The following is a 12,598-nucleotide window of genomic DNA, read 5'->3' as shown; positions in this document are numbered from 1 at the left end:
CGTTAATGTAACCGAGCTAACTGCTGGAGTGCAGTACAGACTCATAGTTGCTGCAGTCGCTGCTGATAAGACTACTGAAGGATTACCCATCATTTTTAACCAGTATATCTGTCAGTCACTGTAGTTTTGGTTCACATAATTCTCTCTTGAGAAGGGAGTGTAGACTCCAACTGATCCAGAACATTTTAGGAAATGTGTTTATCTGCATTCAACTGCAAAATTGGGCTTGGATAGTATGATTAAGTGCTTGTCCTTTATTGAAAACTCCTTTTTTTGTCCCCAAAACATTTCATGTCATTGATAATGCTTACTTACTATCTTTAAATATGTTTTTAGAGGTACCACTTTTGTGTCCTACATACTTACCTTAAATGTACGTAGAATTAGCATGCTTCTGATCATTTATATAGAGTGTATGGTGAATACTATGAATAATAATGATTCTGGTGATCTTTTCCCAAAATATAACTTTCTTGCACGCACAGAGCCTGCAGTCATCAGGAACATGACTGTCTCTGAAATCACAACATCATCTGTGTTTCTGAGCTGGATTGAACCATTGGGAAACAGGTCCTTCTATAGAGTAGAATGGACTGGTGGCAGTAGAGATATGAATACAACTACCAATGAGACAGCCTTTAACGTAACTGAGCTAACTGCTGGAGTGAAATACACATTCAAGGTCACTGCAGTGGCTGGTGATAATATAACTAAAGGAAATTCTCAGGAGAAAGCCCTCTTTACAAGTAAGCCTTTTCATTGGAATGGTCTTAATATTTTCTCTGAAGTGGAACCATATAATGATTATGTTAATATCCGTATTTAACAATGAGAGGGCTATAAGAGGAAGGGTAAAGTCCTCTTTCTTTTTTTGAATCAAAGTGATGAAATCCTGGGATAGAGTACTGTAGGTAGGTACTAAGTAATCTAATGGTATGGTCTTCTCCCAAAATGTACATTTCTTGCATGCACAGAACCTGAAGTCATCAGGAACCTTACTGTCTCTGAAATCACAACATCATCTGTGTTTCTGAGCTGGATTGAACCATTGGGAAACAGCTCCTTCTATAGAGTAGATTGGACTGGTGGCAGTAGAGATATGAATACAACTTCCAATGAGACAGCCTTTAACGTAACTGAGCTGACTGCTGGAGTGAAGTACACATTCAGGGTCACTGCAGTGGCTGGAGATGAGATGACTGAAGGCAAAAATATCAGTGTTTCACTCTTTACAAGTAAGATGAAGTTTAAATTGTCTGGGCTCTATTTCTTAACTGCTTCATGCAACATTCTGTATCTGATATTTTTGAGTTGCGGAACTCTTGGTATTAATGGACGTTTTTCATGTCTAGAGGCTGATTGTCACAGGTTATGTCGTGGTGTTGAAGAGAGGACCAAAATGCAGCAGAGTTGTGGATACTCATTTTCTTTTATGGAGACACACGCAAAGCATCCACAGTGAAAAAAACAAAACAATAAATGATACTCACGACAGGAACAGTCTTACAGGCATACAAAAACGCAGTGCAAGAACAACTACCCACAACCCCAAAGAAACACACACACCTATATAGGACTCCCAATCAAAGGCAACTCAACACACTTGCCTTCAATTGGGAGTCTAATCACCAACACAAACCCCTTAACATACAAAAAACCTACCACGTCCTGACCCAAAACTGATACCATATCTCCCTCTGCTGGTCAGGACGTAACAGTACCCCTCCCTTCAAGGTGCAGACCCCGGAATGCACCTAACAACAGAAAATACAAAAAAAATGTAACCCCAACAAAACCAATAAACAATAACCTCTAAACAATAAGGGAGGGAAGGGAGGGTGGCTGCCGTCAAAGACGGCACTGTGCTACACCCTCCCTCCCCAACCCACCTATCCTGGAGGTGGCTCAGGTGCAGGACGTGGACCTTGCTCCACCTTCGGCGCCGATAGCTGCGCCGGGCAGACAGGCCACTCGGGCTGACCCTGGCAGACGGACCACTCGAGGTGGGCCGGAGGACAGGCGGGCCGCTCGGGCTGGGCCGGAGGACAGGCGGGGCGCTCGGGCGGCTCCGGGCAGTCTGGCCGCTCTGGCGGCTCCTGACTGGCGGGCGGCTCTGGCGGCTCCTGACTGGCGGGCGGCTCTGGCGGCTCCTGACTGGCGGGCGGCTCTGGCGGCTCCTGACTGGCGGGCGGCTCTGGCGGCTCCTGACTGGCGGGCCGCTCTGGCGACTCCTGACTGGCGGGCCGCTCTGGCGACTCCTGACTGGCGGGCCGCTCTGGCGACTCCTGACTGGCGGGCCGCTCTGGCGACTCCTGACTGGCGGGCCGCTCTGGCGACTCCTGACTGGCGGGCCGCTCTGGCGACTCCTGACTGGCGGGCCGCTCTGGCGACTCCTGACTGGCGGGCAGCTCTGGCGACTCCTGACTGGCGGGCAGCTCTGGCGACTCCTGACTGGCGGGCAGCTCTGGCGACTCTTGACTGGCGGGCAGCTCTGGCGACTCCTGACTGGCGGGCAGCTCTGGCGACTCTTGACTGGCGGGCAGCTCTGGCGACTCTTGACTGGCGGGCAGCTCTGGCGACTCTTGACTGGCGGGCAGCTCTGGCGACTCTTGACTGGCGGGCAGCTCTGGCGACTCTTGACTGGCGGGCAGCTCTGGCGACTCTTGACTGGCGGGCAGCTCTGGAGACTCTTGACTGGCGGGCAGCTCTGGTGACTGTTGACTGGCGAGGCTGGGCTGACGCACTAGACTCCTGATGCGTGGGGCTGGTACTGGACGTGCCAGCCTGGAGACACGCACCTTCATGCTAGTGCGTTTAGCGGGAAACACCGGACCGTAGAGGCGCACTGGCGGTCTTGAGTGCAGGGTTGTCATCACCCCTTCCGGCTCGATGCCTACTTCGCCCTGGCACATGCGGGGCGCTGGTACTGTGCCTACCAGCCTGAAAATCCCAGGCCTCACCACAGCCCCAACCCCAAAGCACGGGACCTGTCCAGTCTGCCTTACAAGGGTACGGGGAGCTGGCCTGGGGCTCCAATCTCGCCCCGCCAAATAGCCCTTGTGCCCCCCCCCTAAAAAATTATTGGGGCTGCCTCTGAGGTTCTACCTGCCTCCCAGGCAGGTTGTCACAGTGGACCCGCAACTGCTCCCATGTCCAGTCAATCCTTTCCGTCAATACTTCCAGCGACCAGGAATCCATCACCTCCCGAGCGCGCTGCTTCCAACATTCCTCCTGTGGCTTCCTCCTCTTCCGCTGCTTGGTCCTTTGGTGGTGGGTAGTTCTGTCACAGGTTATGTCGTGGTGTTGAAGAGAGGACCAAAATGCAGCAGAGTTGTGGATACTCATTTTCTTTTAATGAGACACACGCAAAGCATCCACAGTGAAAAAAACAAAACAATAAATGATACTCACAACAGGAACAGTCTTACAGGCATACAAAAACGCAGTGCAAGAACAAATACCCACAACCCCAAAGAAAAACACACACACCTATATAGGACTCCCAATCAAAGGCAACTCAACACACCTGCCTTCAATTGGGAGTCTAATCACCAACACAAACCCCTTAACATACAAAAGACCTGCCACATCCTGACCCAAAACTGATACCATACCTCCCTCTGCTGGTCAGGACATGACACTGATCCATCCCTCTGGGCAGTGTATATTGTGGCCATTAAAGGCCCAGTGTAGTCACGTGATTTTCCTGTGTATTATATTTTTCTACACTATGATGTTGGAATAATACTCTGAAATTGTGAAGACTATGTTAATTTCCTTTTAATGTAGGAGCTGTTTGAAAAAAACGGCTGAAATTTCTATCTGTTTTGGTGGGACGGAGTTTTGGCCTGCCCTGTGACATCACCTGGCGATACATTTCAATAAGAAAGAGTTTCAAACCTCTCTGCCAATAACAGCTAGTTAAAGGTTTTCCCCAACCCCACTCAGACCTCTCCCAGACAGTCCTAGCTACATTCCTGCTTGACAAATTGCTCTATTTGTTTATTTTTTACCATTTTATTGAAAACAATCACAGTAAGGTACTTAATTGTTCCCCAGAAATGATTTGATTTTGAGATAAAAATGGCGGCATTGGACTTTTAATACTGATGTCTTTGAAGATATATTATTGCCTAGTGTCGGCTTTTGCGGTATACCGTGTATACTGTATACCGGGGTATTATGAAATAGCCACGAGATGGTTTTTCAATACCGTCAATACTGTTGAAACTATTTCTTTGAGGTTTTTCTATACAGTTTCATTTTTGTAGCTACCTTTTAAGTAAATACCTGCAGTCAACTTGTGCAATATGTTAGAAGATAACGCAGATTGCGTTCTTTATTTCACCTGTCACATTATTTTACATTATTAAGCTTACCGTAGTTCCCCAGAATAGTTGAGCCAGTCACGTTTTACTTTATAAATAGCACAACTGGTGAGAGCGGGAGCCGGTGAGTCAAGCTGTGTATTGACAGGGGTTGCGTTTTATATTGAAAGTCACCAGTTGTTTTTTGCTTCAACAGAGTGTTCAGGGACGTACAATTACAGTATAGTTGTCCTTCACTGAAAATACAATAGTGCATTATATTCGGCAGAAAACAGCTTCATTTTCATCAGATGACAACAGAAGTGCAATGCTATTTGGCTGGAAGCCACACAAGCAGGCTAAATCAGCTTACAAAGATAAAGTACAGTCTTTTCTTGTAAAACCTTTGCTAGCCATCATATTTCTAATGTTTATCATAGAGGGGATGTAGCCAGCTACATTTCCTAATGTTTTTCTTGAAGTTAATCTTGCATTTTACCAAAGAAAAGTACGCTGGCTACACTGAGAAAAGTGCTGGAGTAAAGTAGCCGCACATCAGTCAGACAACTGTCTGCTGGTAGAATGCCCGTTCATGTGCAACTGAAGCACAACATTTGTCTGATGCTGAGCAGAAATCACAATAAGAATAATTTTCGATCTGCGTTTACAAAACGCAGCATGATATTTCTTGAGCATTTATATGTTTTTCCTGTGTGTAAAAGTAACAATTCTGCATTAATGCGACCCCTAAGTTTAATTTGCTAGTTATCTAAGTATGTGGCTGAATTAATAAGGTGATGGGACGTCATATTGTGTTGTGTTTCATCCGTGTTGGAGAAGTTAAAGGCCTTTAGAATGAGTTATCTGCACAGCTGCCACAACTATCTTTCGATTTCCTTGAGTTTTTTCTCTTGTCTGTTCTCGGCCCGTTGCCTTCTCCCCCATCAGCCCATCGTCTTCCTTCTTCTTCGAACAGAGCAGGCAGTCCCGTTGCCCTAGCAACTCCAGACGCCACACAGACACAGCATGTACACCTGCTGCTCCAGAGCCAGTACTGTTCATTTGCACAATGTCTCTTGTTCACATTCGCTTGCAAATGTCCAAACTCACCAAAAATTACAATCGGTAGCTCCTATATATGTATAACGTATTGAGCTGGACTGCCTGTCTCTTAATAAAAAATGCTTTCGTTTGTGCTCGTTTGCATATTTAGCTAGCAACCTCCATGGAAATATGCTATAATTTGTGCTAATTTTGTTAGCATTCTGGTAATAGACTCCCAAAGGGCTTCTTTTTTTTGGGCGCCCTCTTGGCGCCCCCTTCTGTACTAAGTCTGTAATACCGTTAATTCCTGCATGAGAGAAGGACATTATGATGATATGAAAATGTGAATACCGCCCAACCCTAGTCTAGTGTCCCCTAAAATCACCTTTCTTGCTCACGTACAACTTGAAGTCATCAGGAACCTCTCTGTCTCTGAAATCATGACATCATCTGTGTCTCTGCACTGGATTGAACCATTGGGAAACAGATCCTTCTATAGAGTAGAGTGGACTGATGGCAGTAGAGATAGGAATCGAACTACCTATGAGACAGCCTTTAATGTAACCGAGCTAACTGCTGGAGTGCAGTACAGACTCATAGTTGCTGCAGTCGCTGCTGATAAGACTACTGAAGGATTACCCATCATTTTTTACCAGTATATCTGTCAGTCACTGTAGTTTTGGTTCACATATTTCTCTCTTGAGAAGGGAGTGTAGACTCCAACTGATCCAGAACATTTTAGGAAATGTGTTTATCTGCATTCAACTGCAAAATTGGGCTTGGATAGTATGATTAAGTGCTTGTCCTTTATTGAAAACTCATTTTTTTGTCCCCAACACATTTCATGTCATTGATAATGCTTACTTACTATCTTTAAATATGTTTTTAGAGGTACCACTTTTGCGTCCTACATACTTACCTTAAATGTATGTAGAATTAGCATGCTTCTGATCATTAATATAGAGTGTATGGTGAATACTATGAATAATAATGATTCTGGTGATCTTTTCCCAAAATATAACTTTCTTGCACGCACAGAGCCTGCAGTCATCAGGAACCTGACTGTCTCTGAAATCACAACATCATCTGTGTTTCTGAGCTGGATTGAACCATTGGGAAACAGATCCTTCTACAGAGTAGAATGGACTGATGGCAATATCAGTGGCAGTCAGAATACCACAGAAACTTCTGTTAATGTTACTGCTCTCACTGCTGGAGTACAGTACAACTTCACAGTCACTGCAGTGGCTGGAGATAACACAACTGTAGGACAGAGCAAGACAGTTTCTAAGTATACAAGTAAGTAACTCAGATACTTTAATGTCAGATTGTTTCAATGCCTCAGATACGATTTGTATTCATTTATACGTTAGTTGTTTGGATCCAAGAACATGTGATGATTTTAAAGTTGTCCCCCCCCCCCCCCAATGCTAACCTCTCACCATTACAATAACAGGGGAGGTTAGCATTTCTGGGGGGGTATAATATTTGTGTGTCTAAATTCCTCACTCATAATTATTCATAATTTATTCAGGATTAGGCGTAATCATTGTAGCATCTACATTAATGTAGAATTGTTTTGAAACATTCTGTTCTTATTTACAATAAAAAGGAATAAAATTACACACCGTTCATTTCTATTAGGCACAAAATATACTGTAACACATGCAAAACACATGCAAAACACATGCAAAACACATGCAAAACAAAAAGCAAACACATCCAACAAACTTTAAGTTACGAGCTGAATGTAGTCATGGCTATGAATATGGGACCACATACTTCACCTTTTACTACTTTAATAAACAAATAAGTGAATTTGTCCCAATACTTTTGGTCACCTAAAATGGGGGGACACATTTTTTAAGGTATCTGTGACCAACAGATGCATGTCTGTATTCCCAGGCATGTGAAATCCATAGATTAGGGCTTAATCAATGTATTTCAATTGACTGATTTCCTTATTAGAACTGTAGCTCAGTAAAATATTTTCAATTGTTGCATATTGCATTAATTTTTTTCTTCAATGTGTCATACCCCCCCAAAAATGCTGACTTGCCCTGTTATTGTAATAGTGAGAGGGTACTATGTCTTGGGGGGTATGACATTTGTGCGTCTGTAACTCTCTCACTCATCATTATTCACAATTTATTCAGGATTATCCATAATAATGCCAGCATCCACATTAATATAGAATTAGTTAGAAACATATCCTATTCTTATTGTGAGGCTATGCAGTGTTTGTTTAAAATTTGAGTAAAACAATATTATATTTTGGGTTCTGATGGGGTATGATAGTTCAACTAATTTCATGAGGCATTCATAAGTTATATTCTTCAAGATTCAATGGTTATATACACTAAATCACAAGAAGTATGTGGACAGAGTATTAATATAGAGTTGGTCCTCCCTTTGATGCTATAACAGCCTCAACTCTTCTGGGAAGGCTTTCCACTACATGTTGGAATCTTGTGGCTGGGTCTTGCTTTAATTTGGCTAGAAGAGCATGAGTGAGGTCGGGCACTGTTGAGTGATTAGGCCTGGCTCGCAGTCGACGTGCCAATTCATCCCAAAGGTGTTCACTGGGGTTGAGGTCAGGGCTCTATGCAGGCCAGTCAAGTTCTTCCACACCAATCTCAACAATTTCTATATGGATGTTGCTTTGTGCACGGAGGCATTGTCATACAGAAACAGCAAAGGCAAAGGGTATGGACTACAGGTAAATTACAGAAGTGTGAGTTCTTCAAGGACAAGATTGTCTTCTGTGGACGTGAAATCGACCGCAATGTATTGCACAAAACACAGGACAAAATCGATGCAGTGGTACAGGCACCACAACCGCAAAATATCACAGAAGTGAGATCTTTCACGGGACTGATCAATGATTACAGAAGATTCCTCCCAAACCTTTCAGCAGTACTCCAGCCTCTCAATCAGCTCCTGGAAAAGAATATGACCTGGCAGTGGACAGAACAGTGTGAAAATGCGACCCCGAACTGCGTGAAGTTGGCTTGTGATGCGTCCCCTTATGGCTTAGGGGCCGTCCTTTCACACACACTGAAAGATGGGTCAGAGAGGCCAGCGGCCTTTGCGTCACGAACGTGGAATGATGCAGAGAAGAACTACTCACAAATCGACAAAGAAGCACTGGCGCTAGGGGCATCAAGAAATTCCACGCATACTTTTATGGCAAGCGTTTCACACTGGTTACGGATCACCAGCCGTTGCTTTCCATTTTCAGTCCAAAGAAAGGTCATTCCGGCAATGACAGCGGCCAGGTTACAGCGATACGCCTTGTTCCTTGCCAGTCATAGATATGACATTGAGTTTAAGACGTCATCCCTCCACACAAATGCAGATGGATTATCCAGACTGCCCTGTACAAGAGAAAGACACAGGAGTGTGGATGCAGTGGAGATTTTGCATACCTCTCAGCTCGAGGCACTACCTGTCACAAGCACAATTATCAAACGGGAGACAAGGAAAGATCTGACATTGTCAAAAGTATACACCTACACCATGTCAGGATGGCCAGCTACGGGCAGAAAGGAGCTGACACCGTATTTCCAGCGGATAATAGAAATTACAACTGATGGGCTCAGATTTGTAAACTTTAAATATTGTTAATCATCAGTTGTACTAGAGACATGAGGAGTGCCATAGTCTGGTTTATACACCAGAAGTTAATGGTTATCTGTAGGAGGAATGTATATGGTGGAGGCAATTAAGCTTGGAATGTGCTGAGTGAAAGAAAGACGATCACATGTTGGCAGGCACTGATAAGGGTGGAGATGTGGTTTAGTGAGGAAGGGTGTCGAGGTCTGGTCAGGTCACATTAAGGGAGAAGGAACAGTTTGTTGACATCATCACTTTACATCTTTATTACTAGACAGGAAGATATGTTTAGAGAGGAGGAGAATCCACCTAAATTGTGGTATATATACTACCACTGGTGGAACCATGTCTTTGTCTTATGTAGCTGTATAACCCAATGGGTGAATAAACATGATTTTAGCTGTCCGTGAAATGTTATACGGTTAGTTTGCCAGGGCGGCAGGTAGCCTAATGGTTAGAGCATTGGGCCAGTAACTGAAAAGTTTCTAGGTCGAATCCCCGAGCTGGCAAGGTAAAAATCTGTCGTTCTGCCCCTGAACAAGGCAGTTAACTCACTGTTCCTAGGCCGTCATTGTAAATAATAATTTGTTCTTAACTGACTTGCCTTGTTAAATAAGAAAATAAATGTAGAACCTAACACAATGTACCAAGAATGTTTGATGTGGGGAATGAGAGTCAATGCCAACATCAGGTTTTGCATCAACTACATAAAGGGCATGTTGGAATTGTCAAAATGAAGCTGCTCATGAGGAGCCACTTCTGGTGGCCTGTTCTGGATCAACAAAAATTAAGCTGTTCGCGAGGAGCCACTTCTGGTGGTCTGGTCTGGATCAACAAACAATGAAGCTGTTCGCGAGGAGCCACTTCTGGTGGTCTGGTCTGGATCAACAAACAATGAAGCTGTTCGTGAGGAGCCACTTCTGGTGGTCTGGTCTGGATCAACAGATAGAAAACAATGAACGGCAAGCGGCACCGGTGTGCCAAGTCTAGGTCCAAGAGGCTTCTTAACAGCTTCTACCCCCAAGCCATAAGAATCCTGAACATCTAATCTAATAGCTACCCAGACTATTTGCGTTGCCCCCCTCCCCAACCCTTCTTTTACGCCGCTGCTACTCTCTGTTATTATCTATGCATAATCACTTTAATAACTCTACCTACATGTACATATTACCTCAATTACCTCAACTAACTGGGGCCCCTGCACATTGACTCTGTACCAGTACCCCCTGTATATAGTCTCGCTATTGTTATTTTACTGCTGCTCTTTAATTACTTCTTCCATTTATTTCTTATTCTTATTCATATTTTTTAAACTGCATTGTTGGTTAGGGGCTTGTAAGTAAGCATGTGACTAATACAAATTTGATTTGATTTGATTTGATACCGGATGTTTGGAAACCCTTCATATGCCTGCTCCTGCCCGAGTCCACCTATGGGAATGGCCCACAGAGCCATGGCAGAATATTCATGTGGACTATGCCGGCCCCTTTGAAAAGCATACGTTTCTGGTTATAGTTGATGCCCATTCCAAATGGCCAGAGGTGTTTTGCACTGACTCCTCCACCTCAGATCAGACTATAGAGTGTCTCAGAACAACGTTTGCATGCTTCGGATTGCCTCTGCAGCTGGTATGCGACAACACGCAAGCTTTCGTAAGTGACGAGTTTACAAGATTCATGTCAGTAAATGGAATCAACCTCTGCTCCATACCACCTTGCCACCAATGGGCTGGCAGAACGCTTTGTGAAAACCCTAGAGCAAGGACTCGACAAATGAAAGCCCAGCAGCACTGATGTTTGGGATGCCTCGCCGCACACAGCTGGACATCATGAAGCCAAACAGGCGTAATGAAGTGCTTAACAAAGAAGCCAAGATGTTCTCCGGTAACCGGGAGCGCCATCTCCAAACAGGGCAGGAAGTGATGGTGCGAGACTACAGAAGGGGAGGGAAATGGACAAGAGGTACAGTACACGCACAAACGGAACCCAGAACTTACCAGGTTCAAGTGACCCCAGTCATAATGTGGTGGCGTCACATTAACCAAATGCATTCCACGGAAAACAGCACAACAATCGAGAGAGAACAGGCACAGAGAGCTCCTGGGAGTGACACACAGGGGACTGTAGAGGATAGTGGGGCAGTACAGAGACCCCAGGCTGAAAGAAGGGAATGTGTTTACGAAGGTGCTGCTATAGCAGAAACTATTATGGAGTAAGCACACACTGAGGATGTGCAGGAGTCTCCAGACAATCCAAGGCGCTACCCAGAACGAAGGCACTGTCCAGACAGACTGGACTTATAAGCAAACAAACACTGTTCAAGTTCAAATCAAAGATGCAAAATAACTACAACAATTTCTGGGAAATGTTTCACTTGTGGTTTGGTAAAAGTAATTCTCATTGTATTAGAGAAGGAATGTTACGTTATGTTAATTACTGTCCCCTTTAAGAACAGAGCACCCTTGGTCATGCGCAGTGTTGCTCTATGTTATTCTTGTACTAACTAGCTTTAGTAAATGTGAAGCTCCAGTTCACTTCCTTGTATCGGGAGTCTTTCTTATTATATCAATTAGTAATATGAGCTAAGACACTATAGCCAAATCCACTAATTTGATGGGGTGTCCACATACTTTTGTATATCTAGTGTATGTAAATAATGCAAAAGTAAAAACAAATGATGTAGCAAGCAATCAATCAATGGGATGGCAAGTAACCTAGTGTTTAGAGCGTTTGGCCGGTAACCGAAAGGTTGCTAGATTGAATACCCGTGCTCACAAGGCAGTTAACCCACTGTTCCTAGGTCGTCATCTTCACTGACTTGCCTAGTTAAATAAAGGTAAAATAAGAAAATTAATGAAAAGAAAAATATTAGTCAGCAGCATACCACCCTGCATCCCACTGCTGGCTTGTTTCTGAAGCTAAGCAGGGTTGGTCCTGGTCAGCAGCATACCACCCTGCATCCCACTGCTGGCTTGTTTCTGAAGCTAAGCAGGGTTGGTCCTGGTCAGCAGCAGACCACCCTGCGCCCCACTGCCGGCTTGCTTCTGAAGCTAAGCAGGGTTGGTCCTGGTCAGCAGCAGACCACCCTGCGCCCCACTGCCGGCTTGCTTCTGAAGCTAAGCAGGGTTGGTCCTGGTCAGCAGCATACCACCCTGCATCCCACTGCTGGCTTGTTTCTGAAGCTAAGCAGGGTTGGTCCTGGTCAGCAGCATACCACCCTGCATCCCACTGCTGGCTTGTTTCTGAAGCTAAGCAGGGTTGGTCCTGCTTAGTTCCTTGATGGGAGACCAGATGCTGCTGGAAGTGGTGTTGGAGGGCCAGTAGGAGGCACTCTTTCCTCAGGTCTAAAAATGTTTCCCTGTGTAGGGTGCTGTCTTTTGGATGGGACTTTAAACGGGTGTCCTGACTCTCTATGGTCACTAAAAATCCCATGGCACTTACAGTAAGACTAGGGGTGTTAACCCCGGTGTCCTGGCTAAATTCCCAATCTGGCCCTCATACTATCATGGCCACCTAATCATCCCCAGTTTACAATTGGCTCCATCATCCTCTCCCCTGTAACTATTCCCCAGGTCGTTGCTGTAAATGAGAATGTGTTCTCAGTCAACTTACCTGATTAAATAAAAATAAAAT

At 44.7% G+C, this 12,598-nt stretch overlaps 1 protein-coding gene across 9 annotated transcripts in view; it reads left to right on the top strand.

Moving 5' to 3' along the window:
- The window catches only part of LOC115192769 (receptor-type tyrosine-protein phosphatase eta), a 110,451-nt gene that overhangs the window by 79,116 nt on the left and 18,737 nt on the right, over positions 1-12,598 (top strand). For 7 of the 9 annotated variants that reach the window (XM_029751604.1, XM_029751608.1, XM_029751607.1 and 4 more), the window contains 3 exons: positions 486-746; positions 975-1,235; positions 6,390-6,650. The exons of 1 other annotated variant lie outside the window; for it this stretch is intronic. In XM_029751604.1, the coding sequence (XP_029607464.1) occupies positions 486-746; positions 975-1,235; positions 6,390-6,650 (783 nt within the window). The remainder of the gene's footprint in view (positions 1-485; positions 747-974; positions 1,236-6,389; positions 6,651-12,598) is intronic. One more of the 9 variants, XM_029751605.1, reaches the window with a different exon arrangement.

The sequence above is a fragment of the Salmo trutta genome, chromosome 4 (genome assembly GCF_901001165.1).
Source record: "Salmo trutta chromosome 4, fSalTru1.1, whole genome shotgun sequence".
Classification (NCBI taxonomy): domain Eukaryota; kingdom Metazoa; phylum Chordata; class Actinopteri; order Salmoniformes; family Salmonidae; genus Salmo; species Salmo trutta.
The sequence above is the reverse complement of the archived record's forward strand: the minus strand, read 5'-3'. Positions and strand labels throughout refer to the sequence as shown.